The 25,015-nt window shown below is 35.8% G+C and overlaps 1 protein-coding gene across 1 annotated transcript in view; it reads left to right on the top strand.

The window, feature by feature from the left end:
- Positions 1-25,015, top strand: part of LOC145248628 (uncharacterized) — a 157,883-nt gene that overhangs the window by 72,153 nt on the left and 60,715 nt on the right. Inside the window, exons 7-9 of the mRNA XM_080110305.1 lie at positions 3,759-3,968; positions 7,692-7,910; positions 14,327-14,419. Coding sequence (XP_079966431.1) covers positions 3,759-3,968; positions 7,692-7,910; positions 14,327-14,419 — 522 coding nt within the window. The remainder of the gene's footprint in view (positions 1-3,758; positions 3,969-7,691; positions 7,911-14,326; positions 14,420-25,015) is intronic.

The raw sequence follows: 25,015 nt of genomic DNA, 5'->3' as shown, positions 1-25,015 counted from the left end.
TTGCAAGTTGGTCCTTTAGTAAGATTTGTCGTGTAGCGACAAAACAAAAATTCACTTTTACATTCGTTTGCAAGTCGGATTCCCAGAAAACGGCGTAAATTGTCGCTTTTGCCACGTTAGAGTTTTTTTTCACTTGAGTTGAAACTTCTCTTTAGCGTAAAATCCGTTTGCTCGTCAACACTTTGCATTCCTTAAAAAAAATTGTCAACCTTTGCGTTGTACTTTTTTTTTTTTAAAATAGTTCTTCGTCAAACTGTTATATTTAACGCTTCATATCTCGTCGCCAACTGTTGTGGTTGCAAGGTTGAACAATAATTAGTAAGGAAATACAATGAAGACGCAAAAAACAAGATAACGCAATAATAAGTGTATTAAAGAAAAGGTATATTTACAATATGTACAAATGACAGTGTCGAGTCAGAGAGTCTTGGTGGGAGGACATGTACGCTCTTCGGCGTCACTTCTGGTGGCATTTGAGTAAGACACACCAAGGCCAAACTAGGCTTGCCATTTATAGTGTTATGTTATTAGCATATGCAAATAAGTGGTTGCCACCACAACATATATATATACACATAAAGTTATGAACAGTACATAGGGTCCGAGCAAATTCGGGCTGAACAGCTAGGGTATCTATAAAAGTGAAATTGTCAGTTTGTGTGTGTGTACATTTCCCCACCAAACTACTCTGTCAATTTTCAATCTATTGAGATTTGGAAAAATATTTGTAATCAGTTTTCGACTAGAAATTTGGCTATCAAGGGGTCAAAATTAAACAATTTGACCTTTGAAAATTCTACCAAACTCCTCCGACAATTTTGGGTCTAACATTTGAAATTTTAGATATAAGTTACTTGGACATGGATAAAACATTTTAATTTTATTTGAGCCCAAAACAATAAATGTTAAGGGATTAAAATTAGTGTCAAAGTTGAAAAAATTGACTTCTGCAGTCTCTACCAAATTACTCAACCAATTTTTGGTCTAAATTTTACATAAAATCTATTCAGATATAGGGCAAGCATTTGAATCTGTGTTTTGGCCGAAAATGTTGCTGCCAAGGGTCAAAGTGCAAAAGATTTGACCTTTGCGGTCTCTAGCAAACTATTCCGCCAATTTTGGGTCTAAACATTTGAAATTTTACATAAAGGCTAATAAGACATGCAGCAAGCTTTTCTAATCAGATTGAAGCGAGAATTTGGCTACCAAGTACTCAAAGTTGTAAGAATTGACCTTTGGAGACTCTTCAAAACTCCTCTGCCAATTTTGGGTCTAAACACTTGAAATTTTAGATGTAGGTTACCTGGACATGAGTCAAATTCTTTAACACACATATATATATACATATGCGCATAAAGTTATGACCAGCACATAGGGCCCGAGCAAAGCCAGGCTGAACTGCTAGTATAATATATATTACACGAAGAATTGGTTCCATAATAATAAATACAAAATCTTCATTAATTAAAATATCAAATTTATCTTATTTTACGACTGAATTACGCCAGCAACATTATTATATATTGGGTATAATATAATAATCAATAGATAATTGACTCTATGAAAATAAATACGAAATCTGCATAAATTCAAATATCACATTTAAGTATTTTACGACTGTGCTACGCCAGGTGACTATATATATATATATATATATATATATATATATATATATATATATATATATATATATATATATATATATAGAGAGAGAGAGAGAGAGAGAGAGAGAGAGAGAGAGAGAGATTGCTGTTCTTCTTAGTGCTACACATGCTGGTACATTTTGCTCCCCGAGCTTTTAACAATAGAATATAAATAATTAAAAACATGTGCAGAAAACGAACATCCCAGAACATAAAAATCCTAGTAATAAATATTCTTTATTCCTGGTTGTTCGTTTTCTACACAAAACAATTGTCAAGAATTTGCATTGAATTATTTTCAAATTCGGCAAGAAACATTTATAAAGACTTGGTTATTAGATTTTGAGTTTAACTAGAATTAATACATGGGATAAATAAACTTGTTTCTCGTTGGCAAAAATGTGTCAATTTTAATGGTTCTTATTTCGATTAATAAAGTTTATTACGAAAGGAGTTATGATCTTTAGAAATTGAACGTCAAAAACAACATTATTTTTGCACCAACCTAATATCTTATCAGGTTGCATTGGTTCAATCTATGATTTTCCTCGAATGGAACGTGTATTGAAAGTAAGTTGTTTGTTGTCGTTGTTTTTGTTTGTTGCTTATAATATATTTTTCTGGGAGAAAACTTTGGATTTCTGAAGAGCACATGGTCGATGCAACCTGATAAGATATTAAGTTGATGCAAAAATAATGTCTTTTTTTGACGTTCAACTTCAAAAGATCATAACTTCTTTTATAATAAACTTTAGTAATCGAAATAAAAACCATTAGAATCGACACATTTTTGCCAATGAGAAATAAGTTTATTTATCCCATTAGCATAGAAATCCGAAGTTCTGGAAGCGATTAAGTCATTAAAGGCCGATTCGGCATCATCTCAGTTTTTAAAGCATTTTTCGTGCAGGAAGTTGTCGAGATGCTTGAAAAAGCATCGTTGGGCGAGAGGTCCGGTGAATATGGCGGATAAGGTTGAGTTTCGTAGCCCAATTCGTTCAGCTTCTGCAGGGTCTGTTGAGCAATATGCGGTCGAGCGTTGTCATAGAAGATAATTGGTCCCTTCATATTGACCAATCTCGGGCACATACGTTGGAGCATCTGGTGAAATTTGTCGGCAGTACTTCGCTGTAATCGTTTCGCCCGGATTCAAGAAGCTGTAATGGATGAGACCACCAGTCATCATAATCTTTTTCTTAGTGCAATTTCGGCTTCGGGAAGTGTTGTGGAGTTTCACCGGCATCCAAACACTGTGCCGAACATCAATGGTTGCCGTAGAGTATCCACTTCTCATGACACGTCACAGTCCGCTCGTGAAATGGGTTGTTTTTGTTGCGCAGGAGTGTAGAAGACACCTCAAAACGACGATTTGTTATTATTATCGTTCAATTTATGTGGCACCCATTTATCCAACTTTTTGAACTTCCCTATTTTATTTGCTTTAAATGGCGAACGACTATTGAGTGGTCAACTTCGAGTTCAAATGCAATTTCTCGTATGGCTTCAATTAAGGCTTTAAAATGTTCGCTACCAACCGCAATCGGCCGGCCGCGACCGTCTTCATTTTCGAGGCTCTCGTCATCATCGTGAAATTTCTTGAACCACCGTTGTGCACCACGTTCGTTAGTGGTTCCTAGGCCAAACGTATCATTGATATCACGAGGTGTTTAGGCAGTTTTTCGGCCTAATTTGAACTGAAACAAGAAAATCTTGCGGATTTGAAATTTGTCCATGCTTTCGAAAAGCCTGCAAAAAATGAATGAAGAGATTAGGAACAGTAACGAATAACATGATTCAATAGAGCGAAAAATGCGTTTCAAAATAAATATAACATGGCTATCAATGAATTAATTCAGAAATCATATATAAAAGTAACATATGTGAGAAAATCATATTGTTTTTGCACCAACCTAATAATTTAGTTAACAAAAAACAATAAGCACTGCGCATACTCAAAAAGTATTTAAAACAATTGTTTCCACTGCAACATTTACAATGATGTACTCATTAATATTGCTGTATCATGTATCATGTATGTATAATGTATTGTATCATGTATGTATAATGTATTATATCATGTATTTATCATTTATTATTGGTGGATTTATTTTTCAGAATGGGGATCTGTTGGAGTATATTTTAAGGCGTTTAAAGATAGTCGAAACCGCTATGTCTTTACATGTTATATATCCAGTATTTTCTCATATATAACCTACAAATGGTACTGGAATGGCGTTTCGATTTCAATAGGACTTTCTTCTTCAATGGCAAATTGGCAATCCCAAGGAAGCATTGTGTTTGATATGTTACATGAAAATGAATCAGGTAAGTCAGTTTATTATATTGAACACTACCTAACAATAGAAGAAGTGCGACAGTATTGCTCATTTCATTTTCTTGTCGACTATGAAATATGCTGTTGTCAGTATATTTTTCTCTGAGTTGGCTATTAACACACCAACAGAAACACAAATTACGATTATCATTTTTACTTGAAATATAATTTATCTTAACGTAACTATCGACACCCATTTCGCTTTAACTAATATTTCTTTGCTTGTCAATCCACAGAAAGGATTTATCTTGTATAAACATAATATTACATGTACATTATATTGACTCGCTTATGAAATCATAGCTTTGACACCAGGACCAGAGATGAACTCAAGCTTAAACTTTGTCACTAGGTCTAAGAGTATTAATGGCTTGCAAATATTATTGAGATAAAAATCCTGTTCTTTCCCTCTCCCTTTATCTTTTTCTTTCTCTCTTTCTCCATATCTTTAGAATAACTCAAACAAGTCAAATAAAAGAAAACCATCCATGTAAAAATTGTATCTACCGCTTGAACGAATAATTTAATGTACAAATTTTTTCGAATCTTGATTTATTTAAACTGAAATTTATTTTAAACTAGCAAACATGTATTTCGATAGAATATATTTGTAAAACTAATTGGGGAATTAGGAAGACAGCTACTTAAATTACCGTAGCAACTAAATTTTAAAAATGTGTTATTGGATTTTTTCTTTTGGTTATCTATATATTAATATGATAGCATGTGTGTTATTTTCTGTGTCACGTTTACATCCGGGTCGTTTAATTGTTATGTACTTCCATTTCTTGTATTACATACGGGCCGGGGTAATATTTAAATATAACAATAAAATGCAATAAAATGCAAACACGGGGATATGGGTGGGCATTTATGGATAGCAAACGCTTATCATAGGCAGAAAAATCTTCTGCATTAGGGGTATGTTCATAGGTCCTAATTGGATTCAATTTTCTTTTTTGTACAAAAAAGTTTTGAAACAAATTTATTTTCTGTGAGACAGGAGGATGCAAAATAAACACAAAAATCGAACACAATGCAATTCGAGAAAGAACGAGAACAGACACTTTCAAACAATATAAAACTGAATTTATTAATGATAAGGGGAAAGAAAAATTTAACAACAAAAAAAAACAAAAAACAAATATATTCAAAGTTAATGGGATTGGGGAATCCTATAACAGAAAGACAATGGGTAAACGGCAGCAACCAGGCCACACGAGGAAAAATCTGATCTCCAGCTCGATAGAGAAAGAAAGTAAAGTTTGTTTGTTTTTTGCACTTACAGTTCAATTCTTTTGACAATTTGCAATTGCTACAATTAATCCAAATAAATTGTCTTGTGAGGGAAGAAACTTTCAATCACCAAATTCAGTCTTTCAACGACGAGCGACCCATTCCAGTTCATTGGGTCTCCTCTCCGCGTGGGAGACATAAATTCCAAACGATGACTTTGCAAATTTTGCGATTTGTTCCTTTTTTTTTTCAAACATGCCTGTCGGCATCCGTTTTGGGTTATCCAAAATAGCTTTATCGAGGGATTAATTTAGGTATCCTTTTTTTTTCTTCGTTTTTTCCACCTTCGGAAATGCGATATATCGCTTGGATGTCCAGAAAACACGTTTTACACGATCGGCATTTATGGTCGAACTCTCCGCACGAGAGAATTATTATTTTTTTCCTTTATTGTTTCGCCCCTTGATTCTAAAAATAGAATTGACGAAATCGTATTCTGATTCCTTTCTGCTTCTCGGCGCAAACGAGGTAACTACGTGCGTTGACTGAAGGACGACCTGTCACTTGCTTTCATATTGGAGGAGGTGGGAGGTGTTTGGTGCTAATGTCGGTCGAACGTTTTTCAACTCCCTCGTTCTCTGTTTCTCTTTTCCTCTTCTCCCCCCTCTCTCTCTCTCTCTCTCTCTCTCTCTCTCTCTCTCTCTCTCTCTCTCTCTCTCTCTCTCTGCGTGGGTGATGAGATCCGTAGTGGGTTCTTTATCTGCTTCCGAGATCGGATCGCAGTGTAGTAACTGTTCCGCCGTCACACGTCACTCTCTCTCTCTCTCTCTCTCTCTCTCTCTCTCTCTCTCTCTCTCTCTCTCTCTCTCTCTCTCTCTCTCTCTGTGTGTCTTCGCCCAGGGGAAGAGAATCTCTTCAGACTGATTTTAACACTGGGTTTTGATGGACCCCCATTCAGTTCGAACATATAATCAAGCATCTATCTTATATTACTAGCAGAATAATAAAACAGTATTTGATGTCGATGTGGCTGTTTGTAACACTTTTAATAAATAACTTTACCAAGAATAGTTGACAGGTTTTGGTTTCGGTTTCGGTTTCGATTATAGCCGATGGCACTTAAGTCATCAATTTAAAAAAAATAATTTTACCAATAATTCCTCATAAGTTTTGGTTTCGGTTTCGATTATAGCTAATGGCATTCCAATAATCTATTTTTTTAAATAATTTTATCGAGAATGCTTTATAAGTTTTGGTTTCGGTTTCGATTTTAGGTGATGGCACCTTAGTAATCTATTTTTTTATAAATAATTTTATCAAGAATTCTTTATAAGTTTTGGTTTCGGTTTCGATTATAGCTGAAGGAACTAAAGCTATATATATATATATATATATATATATATATATATATATATATATATATGCATATATATGTATATGTATGTATGTATATATATATGTATATGCATATATATATGTATATATGCATATGTATATATATGCATATGTATATATATATGTATCTATATATGTATATGTACATATATGTATATATACGTATATATATGTATTTGTCAGGTCATGTCATATGCTACTGGTTCCATGTAACCCAGTACTACCTACCTCATGGTCGGGTCACCGGCGACTAAACTGGTTCCCCCACCAGACTTGCTTGGTGAGGAGGGCGGCTAGTCTCCCTGAAGGATTAAAAACAAGACCTTTCAAAGGGCGAATGAACCCTTTTACGGGGTCAATGGCCAACTAGCACCGTGTATATTTGTGTGTATGTATATATGTGTTGGGGTGGACAGGGCTCCCGTTAGCCGTGGTGAAGGCAACCTATCTAGGAGAAACAAATCTCTGATTTAAAAAAACATAAAGCGGGAGACCAGTACACGCATTAAGCTGGTCTGCAGTTTAATTTGTTGCTGGTTATCTTGCTCTTACTTGTTGCTGGATCTCAACATTTTGAACCGAGAGAGAGATTTAGCTGTCGTACAAAGCTAAGACTCTGTAACATCATCTTTGTATACATACTCCCTCAGGCATTTGAGCTCATGGACTTTAATTGTATGAGGGAGTGGCACTTGTCTGACAAGACGTTGCAATCATATATATGCATATATATGTATGTATATATATTATGTTTGTATATATATGTATATATATGTATGTATATATATGTATATATATATGTATATATACGTATGTATATATATATATATATATATATATATATATATATATATATATATATATATATATATAAACCACATGCTCAATTGCTGTGCGCCCTTCTGCTTCACTAAAATCCAATCGTTCACTGCCACAAGCAATAAAAATGTATTATTATATTTTTATGCGCTAGTGTTCATTGTCATTCTTTTAAGTACAGCAAAATTACAATTATTATGGAAAAAATATGTATTCTTTGCGAATGTTTTATATTCCTGATTGTAAATATTTGTTTCATACAGGTAACTTGACTTACAGTATCCAAAGCAGACCTTACTTTACATATACTGAAACGAGGGAAATAAACATGAATTTTTTCCCGAAAGTTCAACTGAACACAACATCTGAAACAATCAAAGATCAGAATCCAGTCAACGTTTCTTGCTATGTACAACCGCCACATGACAACATCACATATCGAGTTTTTGAAGTAAATGGTGAACTTGTTACAACTAACACAAGTAAGAAGATTTTTATTAATATTTTCCTTTTTTTTTTTCAGTCATGGTTTTATTTTTTATTTTTTATTTATTTTTTTCCGCTTTTTCTTTTCCTCTCATATTTCCTTCTGTTACTTTTCCTTGTTAACTATTCATAAACGCTTGAAATTGATTTTGTTTTATTTTAAACATGTTATCAAAACTGCATGGCACTGCACCTTCTAATCCAATAAATTATTTTCTTTGACACATTTTTTTGTTCGTAAATATTAGTGATGAGACGATTCCAAAAAATTTCCCGATTCCGATACAAATACCGATTCCGTTCTAAATTTCCGATTCTTTTAAAATTTATAGATATTTTATTAGAGATTTGTTGTTCTTTGTAGATTTTTAAATTATTAAATAAACACCCGGGGAATTTCCTCGTATATTATTTTCTGAAATGCTTTCCTTGTAATTCATTGAAAATTGTAAGACAACAAAAGAATTATCTTGATTTTAAAACAAAGCCAGATTTTATCCGTTCGTCGTTAGTACAGCATGCTACTTGAAAGTTTTCGTAAACAGTTGAAAATAATCGATGATTGATAGGCAAAATGAGAAAACGATGCCAGAACAAAATATTTGACAACGTCCCCACCCATTTTTACGAATGAATTTCTAAATAATATGTTACTATTTCGAAAACCATTTTTCACGTGTGAGAGCTTTGTTTGCTATTCTTTGCCTTCTCTTTATGAATGAAATTAAATTTTTATTTTAATAATTAAAATTTGGTGAATTATAAAATTAATTTGATATTCTGCAAAAAAAACAAACAAAAGCGAGATGCAAATAATAATAATAATGACAAATTTTTAGATTAACACTGTAAGCTAAATCTCTATTCCAGAACGAAATATTACTTTTATAGGTGAGTACATGTGAAACTCTAAAAAAAACTTATAGGTGAGTACATGTGAAACTCTTAAAAAAACTTATAGGTGATTACATGTGAAACTCTTAAAAAACTTATAGGTGAGTACATGTGAAACTCTTAAAAAAACTTATAGGTGATTACATGTGAAACTCTTAAAAAAACTTATAGGTGAGTACATGTGAAACTCTTAAAAAACTTATAGGTGAGTACATGTGAAACTCTTAAAAAAACTTATAGGTGATTACATGTGAAACTCTTAAAAAAACTTATAGGTGAGTACATGTGAAACTCTTAAAAAAACTTATAGGTGATTACATGTGAAACTCTTAAAAAAACTTATAGGTGATTACATGTGAAACTCTTAAAAAACTTATAGGTGAGTACATGTGAAACTCTTAAAAAACTTATAGGTGAGTACATGTGAAACTCTTAAAAAAACTTATAGGTGAGTACATGTGAAACTCTTAAAAAAACTTATAGGTGAGTACATGTGAAACTCTTAAAAAAAACTTATAGGTGAGTACATGTGAAACTCTTAAAAAAACTTATAGGTGAGTACATGTGAAACTCTTAAAAAACTTATAGGTGAGTACATGTGAAACTATTAAAAAAAACTTATAGGTGATTACATGTGAAACTCTTAAAAAAACTTATAGGTGAGTACATGTGAAACTATTAAAAAAAACTTATAGGTGATTACATGTGAAACTCTTAAAAAACTTATAGGTGAGTACATGTGAAACTATTAAAAAAAACTTATAGGTGATTACATGTGAAACTCTTAAAAAAACTTATAGGTGAGTACATGTGAAACTCTTAAAAAACTTGACGGAAAGAAAAGCAATCATTTTAGTATTTGGAGTGGAAGAATATAAATTTATCGTAAAAAAATCAACATTTCTGAACCATTCTAATTCTTTATGGATGTTAACTAAATTCTTTCTTTCTTATTTAAGTTCGATTGGCAATGTCGTAAAAACATGCTTAATTGCTTAAAAAAAGTAGACATCTTCCGAAATAAACGCACATAATTTATATCTAATAGAAAAAAAAATGTTTTTGATTAACTGCCTTAACACACTAGAATATTTCGGAAGAAGAAACTTATTTTACGTTAAATTTATGTGTGATACTGATCCTCCACATTCAGTTCCTAAATAAATCGTTTTATATCTAATTTTTATAATTATGAATGTTTATAGTTAATGTTTTTATTTCATTTTTAAACAGTTACGTATTAAACGGTACATTTTCTTCTGTTTTCTTTTTGGCCAATCGCAGTTATAACTTTTTGTTGCGCAAAGAAATATTCGATTCTTTATTTTTTAGGCCATTGCATGTAAACAGTCTGAAAAGCAGTTTAGCATATAAATTTAACGTAAAATTATCACTTTTTTTTCGAACCAGACAGTGTTTTATGACCGGGTAACGGATTTTGTTTGTTTTTAATTTTGGCCATGTTCATGTTCCTGGTCAAACTCTAATATAAAATATGTCATTGTCAAAAGTCATAAGAGACACGGCCCCTTCCTTCTACTAACTCTAAGTCCGGCTTATAATGCGAAAAATAAAGCGATTACTTGTGGTGTTTTATGCGTTTGCTAATTGGGCTTGGTGTTAGTGGTAAAAAAAAATTAGTTCACTGCTTTAAAACAATTAGAATGGCCGGGAAACGGGTGACCATTTTACGTTTAATTTATGAATTTAGGAAAATTGGGCAACGGAAAAGGGGCAACGGAAGAAAGAGCAATGGAAAAAGGGCCATTTTGGCCAGCTGGGAAAAAGGGTAATTATTGAATAAATATTGATTGAAAATAAATTTTAGAACGGTTCTTGCAGGAGATATTGTTTTTAAAAAAATATATTAATATACTAATTGTTCTGTTTTATGTTCTCGGATTCGGGAATTTTTCTGTTGAACTCGAGAATCTGCACAGAATTTCGACCAGAGATTACATCGATCGAAACGTTAACAAAGTGTAGTATATGTTCTGATGCCACACTTCATATAATCTCTCCTCGTTCAATTAAGGAGAAATCCTTCTAGACTAAGGCAATTTTTATTTTTTTATGTTCCGATCCAGAGTGCCCCTTTTTTTGGAGCTGGATATTCCCTCCACATTAAAAACGACCTTATGTCTAACTTTACCTAGAAACCTTCCCTATAACCAATAGCAATGGCCAAAGACTCTTTATCTGAAAATACATCTTTTTAAGTCCTCGGTCTAACGTTCCCAGGAAACATGAGTTGGAACAATTACATTGAGAGTACTGCCAGGACCGCTGCGAAGAAGGTAGGTTCTCTCTATCGTGCTAGAAACCTACTAACGCCTGAAAGTATCCTGTACCTCTATAAGGACACCATTCGCCCATGTATGGAGTATGTTGTCATATTTGGGCTAGTGCATCTGCTACTAGTCTCTCGCTCCTGGACCTTGTTTAGAAGAGAGTCGCCAACCTAATAGGTCCTGAACTGTCATCTAAGCTTCAGCCTCTGTCCTATCGACGAAATGTTGCATCTCTTTGCTTGTCTACAAGTACTTTAACGGTGAATGCTCTGACGAACTGCAAGCACTTGTACCCCCTCTACGTAGATACTCCCGACAGACCCGACAAGCAGGTAAATCCCACCCTTTAACAGTAGAAATCCCTAGATGTAAGAAAGCCTTCTACTCCAGAACCGCTAGACTTTGGAACTCCCTTCCGGGTCCCTGCTTCCCCAACTGTACTGACATGCAGAAGTTCAAGTGTAACGTGAACCGACATCTTGCTGGCCAACTCCCTACATAGCACCCCTGTAACTTATGTCCCTGATAGTAGCCCCCTACATCAAAGTGGCGATGTGCCTTGTTTGGGGTGAAAATGTTATTAAAAAGAAAATTGTATATTAAATATGAACTGCGGTTTTACTGAATGTTCATTTGGTTACCTACGGGTTTCCATATTTTGTTCGGTAAAAAGAGACATAGAAAATATGAGGGGGTGCTACAAAATGCTTAATATTTGTGCAATAACATTTTCAAATTGGTTTTGATCTCATTTCGTTTTCCGGTACGCGGTACGCTCGATCTGACTTTTTGATCACCTGTCTGGTCGGCCATATCAGAGAATTATCGTTAGTTATTTAGACGAGACATACACATTTAAATCATGATTTTCTCTAGTCCAGATGAGTGCAGTAAATAAACTTTTAACTCGAAATGACCCCTAATGTACTAATGTATAACGTAAGACACAGAAAAGAAACATTTATAATGCGTACACAGCTTTATTTTCTCATAGAACCACCGACCGCTTTCAATGGATTTTACCGTATTGTGATAACTGAAATGATTCTTGATAGTGTAAGATAGAAAATGACCAACCACCTCCACTTTCCCACACTTTTGATTGTACTGTGCCTAATTTGTCAAAATAGGTCATATATTTTTACCCAATAAATAATTCAAAGTGTAGTATATGTTCTGATACTACACTTTATCGAACTTTCGCATTACATTAAAATAGATATTAAACAAAAATAAATAAACAATGTGTTAGTAATTAATTTTCATATCATCAAACACATTTTGAATGTCTTTAAAATATTTTTAAATACATTTACATTTATGTCATTTAATAGGAAATGTGAAAACTAAATTGTCAAAGCCAACCGGTATCAAAAATGTTAATTACCAAAATACTTTTAGTAGGCTCGGTTTTTATTGCTTTCCAACTCAACTTTTGATACATACGAAGTGAGATTGATCGGGCTTCAAACGGCTTCTGGTGCCGTAGGAACCCCTAAACCTAAGTATAAGTAAACGATACAGGCAAAATCAAAGGCAATTTGACGCTGAATATTTTTTCACACGGAAGCATGAAAATTCACAAATTCATTTCAAATTTAATTCAAACCTAAGCTTTTTCACACCTTATTTCCATTCCTTGTTATATTTATCAATGTTGAGTGACGGAGCAAACAAAAACCTACCGGACAAAACCCAACTAGACAAAAGCATAGACCCATAAAATAAATAAATTAAAGATTAAAGAACAACACTTTATATTCTACTTTTGATTTAATTAGTAATAATGTTTGGTAGTATTTTTTGACAAACTATTTCTTTAATTTAAAGCAATTTTTTCAATACCTTGTAAATAAACTGCATTTTTCTAGATGTTACCTATTATATATTCACAAAGTTTCAAGTTCTGTTTATTGTACGCAAATAAAAAAAATGCACCTTATTTGGATGTTATTATGATCTATAGAGTTTAGTTTTACTAATAGTTTAAAAACAATAAAAATTTATCACCAGTTACTAGCAATGAAAAATTAAGTTTAAAAAAATTAAAAGAATTGTATTTTGAAATCGGAAATTAGTCACAATATTTTTCGATTCCGATACCCACAAAAAAGTCGATTTTTCCGATTCCCAATTTTGATTCCGATTCCGATTAATAGTCCCAACACTAATAAATGTCCTTCTTCTTGCCTCATCCATCAATTTATGGTGGAACATTTTTTAATGGTCAATTTATATTCAGCATTCAAGACTTGTATAGAATTCATGATAGTCCACTCACTGGAGCAATTATACCTCCTGACTGTCACGTACATATAATCATTTGCGAATGCATGCTGTTTTTTAAACCTGATTATTGATAAGTGTAATTGAAACAACTACTACTGTTAGAAGTATTTGTGGTCAGGGTTTACTCCTCTAGACCCACCGTGTTCTGTCCATGTCCATGTATATTAACATATTAACACTTAGAAGGATGTGGATCTGTTGCAGGAGTAGTCATTATGACAACGGAGAAGAGGTGTATTAATCAACAGCAGCACTGCAGCAGTGCAGCAGTAGTGTTGAAATTATTTTACCGAGGGACGTGAAGAAAAGACGTTAAGGCTCGCAACGAAATGACATCGTTGCTTACAAGCAATCTTTTGTTTTTCTTTTGTAACGGTAACAAACTGGTAACGTAGACACACGTGTCTTCCGTCTGAAAAACGAACATTAACTACCAACGAGACACCCAATCTCTCGTTCAGCGAGATTTAACGAGACTAGCGTGCCTATATAAAGCATATGGGCACCCGGTTTTTGTTTTTACAGAAAGACAGCCAAACATCGTCCACACACGTGACTCTTACTTCCTCTCCTACTTACGTATGGAACGTTCAACAATTCCAAGTTAGTAGTTGCAACAAATGCATGTTTAAAAATCATTCGATCTTTATTTACATTAAATGCTGACTACTGATTCGAACAAATACTCAATATGTTTTATCAATTTTATATTATTTATGGGATCATCAAATTTTTTAAATTAGGGAATATAATAGAAGTTTTCCTTAATTCATATAATTTTGAAAATTAATCCTTTTCTTTTCAGAGAAAATTAATAGCAAAGTAGTATGTATAGAGACATTTACTATTTTATTTTCTTAACTTTCTAAACTTTTGACACGTCTCCTAAATTTGTATCATTTGTCAATAATTTTCATGTGTGTCGATTTTTGTTGTAGTTTCACTCACGGAAGAAGCGAATATTTCCTGTTATGCAACATACGATTTTTATCGAGGGGAAATTAAAACGTTAAATCTATCGATGGCGATCGGTAAGTTAACAATTATATTTTATCTGTTTTCTACTTTTTAAAGAAAACAACAATTTTGTCACCATGTTTTGCCAACTAATAAAATGCCTAATTTTTTGGGGTAGACAAATCTGTGGAACATCTTCAGTCATTTAGAATGTTCCTGAAACTATTGCAGTTGTATTCGCATTTGACAATAATGTTAATTATTATAACTTCGCAAAGCAGTACATTTGAGAACGTCCAGCATCATGAAGTTCTTTAATTATGATTTTTGTTGTCCTTCAATATTTATATTTTTCAGATTATAGCAGAACTTTAAAGGTATTCTAGAGTGACTTACATCTTTTGAGTTAAAAAGTGCGTATGAATGATCACTGGAGAGTTCGTAGAAAATAAGCCACTGTCAAATGAAAGATTTAAAAACCTCTATTCATATAAAATAATAAATGTTTATTGACAAGTACATTAAAACAATGAAAGGTGAAGAGTTCGTTATAAATGAGAATCAAAGTGTAATAGAACGCTTTTAGAGAAAGAAGGTGTTTGATCTTAGTACATGTGTTTACTTTGGCTTCTGCCGCGTGCATTTAGGCGCATGTAATTAAAATAGTCGTGGAAATAGTGTGTCTATTAGTGCGCTTGTTTTGTTACTGAAGAAATGTTCATCTTTATAAATTTGTGTGCATTAGCGTTGGATGAGCGGAGTATACGAAAGTTATTGGGTGTCCATTTACTGAGTGACAGAAGGTATTGGGTGTACTTTGCACTGGGTGTGATATTGTTGGGTGTTTTTCGGTCTCAAAGGCCCGACTGTATTGTGAGATACGTGTGCATGCTGTTATGCAATAAAAATAAGAAAACAGGAGGAAAAGGAAGCGTTTTGGTATTATACTACACACGAGATTTGGAAGTGAATATATATCTTCGATCGTGATTGGTTGACAGAAATTATCGATTGGAATTATTTTAAATCTAGAGTCGATACCTAATAACAAAATTCACTGTTGCTATCTAGTTTGTTAGGTGAGTCAGATTTCTGCATAGAGCTCACATAGTTCATACCTCAAGATTTTCTGCTCTGCATGAAGTCCTCCTCGTTGGCAGTAACTATTTTTAACGCTTACCAATAATAGTAAGTCTCGGTGGTTTTATGGGAATGTTTAACGCAGAACACACAAAGTAATGGCGCAGAAGCAACGTTGCTATGTTCACTCCATTGATTTGCGGTTTTGTTCCTGACATGTGTTTGTTTGACACGTGCAGAGAAAGAGAGGCCAAATGTCGTCGGATCCAGATGCCGATTCATGAATTTTCATGAACTTTTATCCTTGTCCCTACCACAAGAGAAAAGGGATTGGGTGCCGTTGTAATTTAAAATAAGTCGGTTCGCTAGCAGCACTTTCAGCATAGATTTCGACAAATCTTTTCAATCGCCTGATAAAGAAAAGCAGTCGCACATGTCGCAAATATAACTGTTGCAATGTTGCATTTCCATGTTTTCCTTGATTGGACTAATAGAAACAGAAAAAATATTTTAGTGAGAGACATAACCCTTACGATTACTAGTAGGTTAGTCGGAACATATTTGTGGCACAATTCGTCATAAAGTGAGAAAGAACCGTCGATCATGTTTTGTAATAACCAAGGTCATCGAGTACATCAAGGTCAATGAGTATGAACTGCTATACATGACAGTTGACGACAACTCCTACGCAATTTGAAATTTGTGTCTGCTGTTTTATACAAAATAGTTTATATACTGGGCAATCGATGTGTACTATTTAATCAATTTGTAATCATTTTTAGTTCTGTGTTGATAACGATGATCTTGAAGATGAAGGAGGTAAATGACCGTGCATTCTTGTCAATATCCATTTGAAAATAATTAATTAACAAATTCCAAGTTAGCTAAACGTCTAATTCAATTAATGTCATTATTGCAACGGTGTCCGATATGTCAGAAGCAAATTAGTAAGATGAAATCTCAATAATACAAAGTTTATTATTAAAATCAGGGTTGCGGAGTCGGAGTCGGAAGGAGTCGGAGGTTTTAGCTGGAGTCGGAGTCGGAATTTTTTATCTGACTCCGACTCCTTAAGTTACTTGGCCTTCGGGACAAGATCAAAGTGTAGTATCTGTTCAATTTCTTGTTCTCTGTCAGTGGAGGAGAAATCCTTCACAACTGAGACAATTTTTATTTTTGTTCCTTTTCTCCACGTTAAAAAACGACCCTGGTGTCTAACTCTGCCCCGTGGGGAGGCAATGTAAATAGGAAGTCTAATGAAATTATTTTTTTACATGGTTTTCCTGTTTGGTTTTACCATTTTTTTTAAATTACATTTTCTAACCAAACAAGGCACATTCCCACTTTGATGCAGGGGGCTGCTATCAGGGATCTAAGTTTCAGGGGTACTATGTAGGGAGTTTAGCAGCAAGTTGTCTGTTTACATTACACTTGAACTTCTGCATGTCAGTACAGTTGGGGAAACAGGAAAGCGGAAGAGAATTCCTAACTTTAGCAGTTCTGGGGAAGAAACTATTAGAGTAGAAGGCTTTCTTACATCTAGGGATCTCTACTGTGTAGGGGTGGTACTTTGCTGCTTGTCGGGTTTGTCAGGGGTATTTTCATCGAGGAGGTACAAGAGCTTGTAGTTCGTCAGAGCATCCACCATTAAAATACTTGTAAAACAAGCAGAGGGATGCAATAATTCGTCGATGGGATAGGGCTAAAGCTTAGATAACAGTTCAGGACCTATCAGGTTGGTGACTCTCTTTAGAACACTATCCAGGAGCAAGAGACTGGTAGCAGATGCACCAGCCGAAATGTGTAGCAGTACTCGATACATGGGTGAATGGTGGCTTTGTAGAGGTACAGGATACTTTCAGGCGTAAGTAACTTTCAAGCACGGTAGAGAGAACCAATTTTCTTCTCAGCAGCCCTGGCAATGATCTCAATGTATTTATTCCAACTCATGTTCCCTGTGAACATACCTCAAGATTTTCTGCTCTGCCGAGGAGTTTGAACGAAGTACTTTTAGGTAATGTATCATTAGCCATAACTATTGGTGGTTGGTAAGGTTTCATGTAATTATTGAAGGAAACGAGCTTTGTCTTGGCAGCTTTGAACGTTACCATCCATTTTTGACCCCATTCCACTACAGAGTGAAGGTCTTCCTCTAGGGTTTCCGCCATTGCCTTAGATGTGTGCTCATTAGTGTTCCCCACGTGCCTGCTATAGAGTGTGATGTCATCAGCAAATATACTCATGTCAATTTTATCTGGTAAGGATCGATCCCTGAGGTACACCTGCATTTATATTATATTGTTTGGACGTACGCCCATTGAGGACAACCTGGATTCTTCTCTCATTTAAGAAGGATTTAATTATGTTAAGTATTCGTCCAGTAATACCATAGATTTTATTTTCATGAGAACACCATCGTGTCATACCCTGTCAAAAGCCTTAGATATATATAGGGCTACTGCCCTCCCCTCCCCTGCCTTAATTACAGTTAGAATATCTGCAGTAGAATGGGCTTGCCTAAATCCATATTGATGGTCAAACAAAAGTTTAGCAGGTGTAAGGTCTATAGCTTGATTAATTAAAAACTCAAATATTTTGACGAAAAGCGGGAGGAGATTAATTGGGCAATAATTTAATGGGTCAGTTAATTTGCCAGAGATTTTGTAAACTGGTACCACAGAAGCAATATTCCAGCTGTCAGGAAAGCAAGATTCGGTAAGACATTTGTTAAAGAGTTTAGAGAGAACTGGAGCAACCTCAGGAGAGCATTTTTTTTTAATAGTACAGCCGGCATGAGATCAGGTCCACATGCTTTTGAGGTGTCTATGTTTTTTATGATATCATGTACTTGAGAAGGGGTGATTTTCAGATCATCTGGTGTGGTTTCTGTCCACAAAGGAAAATCAGAGAGGGAATGGTTTGCTGGGTCCAAGGTAGTGTTGGAAGGAAAATAAAAAGCAAACATGTTAGCTTTCTCAGTTGCTGTACAAACAACCTCATGATTGTTGGATAGTGGGAGAATTATTGATTGCCCATTATTTACTACACTATTGTAGATTTTCCAGAAATCATGGGTTCCTAATTTCCGCGCTTCAATGCATTTCCTGGTGGTTTCAGTAGATTCACTCATAGCTGTTGCTACTTCTTTCTTACAATTATATCTAGCTTCTATATACTTTGTCTGTTTGTACCGGACTTATTCTGGATAAATCTATGGTATGTATGTTGCCTCTGAGCAATGGCAGCTGCGCAAGTAGAAGTAAACCATTGGGGAGGGTGGGGTTTGCTTATAGAACTTCCGTGTAGGAACATATGCTTCAATTGCTGTTTTGAACCATTCAGTAGTCTCATTTGCACACTATTCTGCAGGAAGAGAAAAGATATTTCCCCATGCAATCGCTAATGGCATCCCAGTCAGCCTTATTTTAGTATGTTGTCATTTTGAGCAATGGCTCTTCAACTTGGGGTCGAGACTTTAGAGTGATTCTATCATTATCACAGAATGATCAGCATTCCTAAGTGGACAATCAGCATTTGTTACACAATCCTCAGGATCTCTTGTCAAAAATAGATCCACAAGTGAGGCTTGCTGGTCCTGGCGATCTGGGAGACGAGTCGGGAATGTTACTGTCTGTGTAAATGAATGGGATATAGCAAAATTATTGATGATGCTACTAGCTGTGTCAGTGAAGTTAGAGAAGCCAAGCAAATTTCTGTGGCAGGCATTAGAGCCACTAAATACATGCATTTTGGCGCTAGTGTCAAGGGAGAGTGCTACATCTATGCTGTAAGAGACATGATTGATTATAATACGGTCCTGGCTAGATGGAGAGCAATAAAGAAAATACAAGTAGCTAACGCTATGTTGTAAATTTAGTTTAAAGCACATGAAGGCCTGGTCACCTAATTCTAGTTTAGATTCCCTAGACATGGGGAGGGTGTTACAAATATAGACTCCAAGTCTGTTCCTGTTAAAGTCCTTACGACAAAGTGTAAGATAATCACACGTGTTAAAGGTTAAATATGTGAGAGGGGATGGAGAAGTGCAAGTTAGTTTCACTTAGTGCTAAGATATCTGGGGAGTTTGCTAGGAGAAATTATTCTACATCCTCTAAGATAGTTCTAAGTCCTCAGATATGTGTAAATGCAAGCCTCAAGGGAGGAGGCATGAGTGTGTGTATGGTTTAAACATTTTTGGGGGATTGAGCTATCATTTCATTCGATTTAGTTATTTCAGATCTAGATTGAGGTGCTAGGCAAAACGCATGTGCATAGGCACCATTATGCAACATGAGTAGACCATCAGCCGGCTCCTCATCCACAAAAATGTGGTCTCGGGAACGCCCACCAGAGATGAGTGCAGGGTGCCTTTCCATGCGTGACATGGCACTACAAATATCCCAATATTACACAACTGATGATAGAACAGCCACTCTAAGCGCTATCAAAGGGCTTCTGTACTGTCAGTTGAAAACAGCAACTAGCAACTGTCAAACCGGTACCCTCAAACTTGTCCGACAGGAGTGGCCCAGTCCAATCATGTTAGCATATATGGTAAGTAAACACCCCTAAGATGCCCAGTTATAGGAAAAGGGAATAAGGCAAATGTAGGGGACGGCATTCATTGCCCTAGACAGGAAACAAGGCTAAACACTGGGCGTCTTTAATGAGTCCTTGTGGCCGCACCTCTTCTCCTGGCTAATAGGCAAAGAAGGAATATGGAGTATAGATAGGCAGAGCCTTACTACTCCTTAAGCAGTTTAGGTTTGCAAACAGGTGATTTGATCAAGTCACCAGCTCTAGGGAGGTTGTCGTCCAGGAATGAGGAGGCCTCCCTCCCCTGTCTGGTGCCAAGACGTATGAGGTCAGTGGCACAGGTTTACAAATCGGAGTTTTCCTTATCCTAGATGGACGACCTAACCAGGTCTACTGGTCCATCAGCACTGAGAGGGTTTTTTTCTGCATCTGGTTGCATGGATAGTGAGGATTGATAGAGTTGATAGAGTTAGTATCAAAGAATTAGTATCTGCTTTGAAGTTATACTCCTCAGAATAGAATTAAGATTGATTACGTTTTTAAAGGAGGTATGTATGAGTGTGGGGAGTAGATTAAAGGTGAATATCTACTAGGGTTAAGAAAAGATCAAATGTGGTTTGTGGATTAGTGACTAATTGGAAAATTATAGTATAAGGGTTAGGGTGCGTTTCGAAATGTGCTTTAGGTGTTAGTTTTCAAGTAAAGATAATCACCAGTACTTTATCCAATCTAATGAAAGAAATATATAGTTGCTAGTTAATACAGATCACTTATAATCTGGGCACAAACTGTGGCTATTAGTTATCTATTTTATAGATATTCTATAGAGTATAAATATAGATAAAGCTAATGCATCCCTTAGCAATAGAAATCTATACATGTTTAGTATTTATCGATTTTGAAAAGGTCAGCCTACTAAAGTTTAGGACCGGAAGCTAAACCCTCCTCCCAAGGTACATGCAAAGTATGTGATTTTATATCAGCTTGAGAAGAAGAGGAATTGTTTTTTTGTCCAGTTGAAACAGGAGAGATGATATACTTACAAAAATACAGCATTAATATACAATATAGATATACAGGGATTTGGGGAGGATTTAAGAGTATAAGGATTTTTAATGTTTATCATGCAAAACAGACAGGAAGGCGTCTTAGAGGCAAAGCATTATCCCTTTAAAGCAGACATTTAGAAATAACATTTATGCCAGTTATTTTAGTAACATATATCAGTAACAATATACATGTGGCCAGTATAGGCCTTATATTTAAACATTACACTTAGTCATAGAATGATAAATTATGATTTCCAAAAAGAGGGAAGCAGTATAAGTAAATAAGAGCAGGAAAACAGGTTTGGTGAATAAGCAATAACTTAATTGCTTCCTAAGCAATGGTTTGCACAATTTAGCAGTTTTTGTATGGTCTTGCTTTTATTTTTGGAGATATATCATATTTTGTACTGTAATGTAATGCTTCCACTTCAAGATATTTCAGTCTGTCAGATCACTGCAAATCCTGTCTAGACAGCTGTTTTCGTTTTGGTTGTGATGTCACACAAGATCAATGAAAGTTCTGTCTTTGAGTGGGATCACTGTGGATTACATTGGATAACAATCGGATTGTAATTTGAAAGTTATCCAGTGGAATTACCAAACGGAATTTGGCAATTGGATTAGTTCGGGATCAATCCGGAATTACAATCTTATCTCCCCCACCCCAAAAAATAACGGGCATAAATCAATAAGAAGCAACCCATGGCACTATAGCCCTTTATAGCTTCTTCCTTTTTTTGTTTACAAAGGAGTCACCACTTATCAAGGCCCAAAGGTCACTCGAGGATAATGGTTAATGAGTGTACACAAGTCAATGACACAATATCCTAGTAATCCTTAGTAGTGGAAATTTGGTAAATTGGATTACTTAAGGGGGTGGCTCATCAAGAATTTGTTTATGTTGGACTTGAATATGATCAAATTGTAGTCAGCTGGAAAACAGTGAAATGGAAGAGAGTTCTATAGGCATGCAGTTCTAAGAAAGCAGCTTTGTTCATGGAATCTACGTTTAGGATTAGGCACAGAAAAAGAGTGGTGGAAATAATTGATAGTGGTTTCAGATAGACGAGTGTTTTTCCATGAAAGTTTAGCGAGGGGGGGCATAGATTGGAACTCAGACAGGCACCTGCCATGAAAATAGTGATAGAGTAAAGACAGGCTCGTAATGTCTCTTCTGTGGGAAGAGGCTGCAGAGAAGAGAGAAGGGCACCCCCACCAGGTTACGAAGTCTAATTTACCTTATATGTGCTTCTGGGTTGCACTTGCTTACACAACCACATTTATATTTGCCCTCTGTCGCCCCCACAACAGCGGAGTTACTATCTTTAAGAGTATATCTGAGGAAATTGACTACATCCTGTCTGCTCATCATTCAGCTAACATTCACATTTGCGGTGACTTCAATGTCCATAAGATGGAATGGCTGACCCACTCGAACAAGACAGATGATGAGAAGAAGTTCTGTTATGATTTTGCCATTGCCTATAACCTCAGTCAGATTGTTCACGAACCCATCCGTGTGCCTGATACTACCGGCCAGTATGCAAACCTTCTAGAACTTTTTCTCACAACTTCCCCTGAGCTATGTTCATGTTTCATTCTGTCTCCTCTGGGATCTTCTGACCACTCAGTTGTATCAGTTAAGATAAAAATGAAATGTAATAAGTCTTCAGACATACCTCTCTACCGTACTGTATATCGATATTCTATGGCTGACTGGGATAGCTTCCATACACTTATATCTGATCTATCTCTGCATTCTATGTTTAAAAAGACTGAATGGTTAATTGTAGGCATAGAGCGATTCATACGATCCAAAAAATTCCAACAAAAACCTAACAGCCAGCCATGGTTCTCCCCAGAATGTGCTGCTGCCATTGTGCACAGAAATCACTTTTTCCATAGCTACTAACATAATAGATGCACTGAGACTAAAGCTGCTTTCAGGACTGCCAGCAACCACTCTAAAAGAGTAATAAAAATGCAAAAGAGCTATATGCTCAGTCCATTTAATCCAAAGTAGCTGAGCAGCAGCTTGGTTCCCACCAGTTTTGGCAAATAGCAAACAGGATCCTGAACAGAAGCATGCGTTCTATCCCAACCATCATCAATGGATCTGAGATCATCTCGTCTGCATCAGACAAGGCCAAAACATTTGCCAAGAACTTTGCCATTAATTCTACCCTATGCGACAAAGGCCATCAACTCCCCATATTTCCTCCTATAACAGACAACACGCTATGCAACATACAAATATCTGTGCATGATATCACCAAGCAAATCAAGAACATGATTCCAGTAAAGCAACTGGCCCTGCCGCCATTCCAATTATAGTGTTGAAAAAGCTTCAACCAGAATTGCCCCCATACTTACAAAACTGTTAAAGCGTTGCCTTAAGGAGAGTGCTTCCCAACACTCTGAAAAACCTCATCAATACGCCCTGTATTTAAGAATTCAGGTGATAAGTTATCTCCCTCTCAGTACAAACCAATAAGTCTCCTGTGTGTCATGAGTAAGCTGCTGGAATCCATATTAAATAGAGAAGTAGTCAACCACTTCAGCAAAAATAACCTTCTTAGTGACATGCAATATGTTTTCCATTCTGCTAGATCTACAGCAGATGTGTTAACGGTTATATCTCATAGGATTAGTGAATTTCTTGACAAAGGCTTCCTTTCTAGGGCAATTGCTCTTGACATATCAAAGGCCTTCGATAAGGTATGGCATAAAGGCTTATTTCACAAGATTTCCAGCTACGGTATAACTGGAAATGTTTTCTCAATTATTAAATCATTTCTCTCTGATAGGCTCATGAGTAGTGGTTAATGGGCAGAAATCAGAGGCCCATAGTAATTATGCTGGAGTCCCTCAGGGGTCCATCCTGGGCCCAACTCTCTTCCTGATCTACATCAATGATCTCCCAAAACACAAATCATTTGTTGACATCTATGCTGATGACACGACCATCTATGGCCATACACCAAAGGCTGTAAATGACAAAGTTCTCTCTGATTCTCTCTCTTCTGATCTTGAGTGTGTGGTACAGTAGGGGGAAGAGGTGACTGGTTACTTTTAATGCATCTAAAACCAAGCTCCTATCTTTACATCATCAATGCTCTGATCTCCATCTGGCATCAATTGAAATGGATGGCTCTCGTCTTAGGGAGTCTCCATGTTTTGATAAGCTTCTGGATTTGACCTTTACTCCTGATCTGAAATGGAACACTTACATCAAGTCTGTTGCCAAGGTTGCTGGAAAAATCGTGAGATCCTTCTACCACTCCAGAAGATATCTTACTACTGATGCAATTCTCTATCTATATAAAAGCCAAGTACGTCCAAGGATGGAGTACTGCTGCCACATCTGGGCAGGAGCTGTTAGAAACAGCCTATCCTGCTTTGACAGAGTAGAGTGCAAAATAGACTTCGTGGCTTAGTGGAGGATGCCTTTTTCTCTTCCCTGCAACCTCTCTCCCATAGAAGAGACGTTGTGAGCCTCTCTTTGTTTTATTGTTACTTGCATGGCAAGTGCTCGTTTGAGCTCCAATCTCTGGCCCCCCCCTTGCCAATCTTACACGAAAAACACCCGTCTACCTGAAACCACTGTCAATAATTTCCCCATTCTTTATCTGTGCCTAAATCAAAACGTAGATTCCATGAACAAAGCTTCTTTCTTAGAAGTGCACGCCTTTGGAACTTTCTTCCGTTTGTCTGTTTCTCACCTGACTACAACTTGGATGTCTTCAAGTCCAACATAAATAAATTCCTGATAACCCCCCCCCTTAAGTAAGACACCTCATCAAATCTCAAATACTAACGATTACTATGATACTATCCCATTGGTTATTGTACACGCAATAACCCTTATCCCGGAGTAGCTTCCGGGCCTTGACAAGTGGTGACCACCATGTAAAAAAAAAGAAAAAAAGAAAAAAAAAGAAAACCAATTCGACTCCGCTCTTGAGGTTTGCTTTCACAAATATCCGTGGGCTTAGAGGTAATATA

The sequence above is a fragment of the Euprymna scolopes genome, chromosome 27 (assembly GCF_053919585.1).
Source record: "Euprymna scolopes isolate OS-2025 chromosome 27, ASM5391958v1, whole genome shotgun sequence".
NCBI lineage: Eukaryota > Metazoa > Mollusca > Cephalopoda > Sepiida > Sepiolidae > Euprymna > Euprymna scolopes.
Note: the sequence above shows the minus strand (reverse complement) of the source record. Positions and strands in the feature narration are given on the sequence as shown.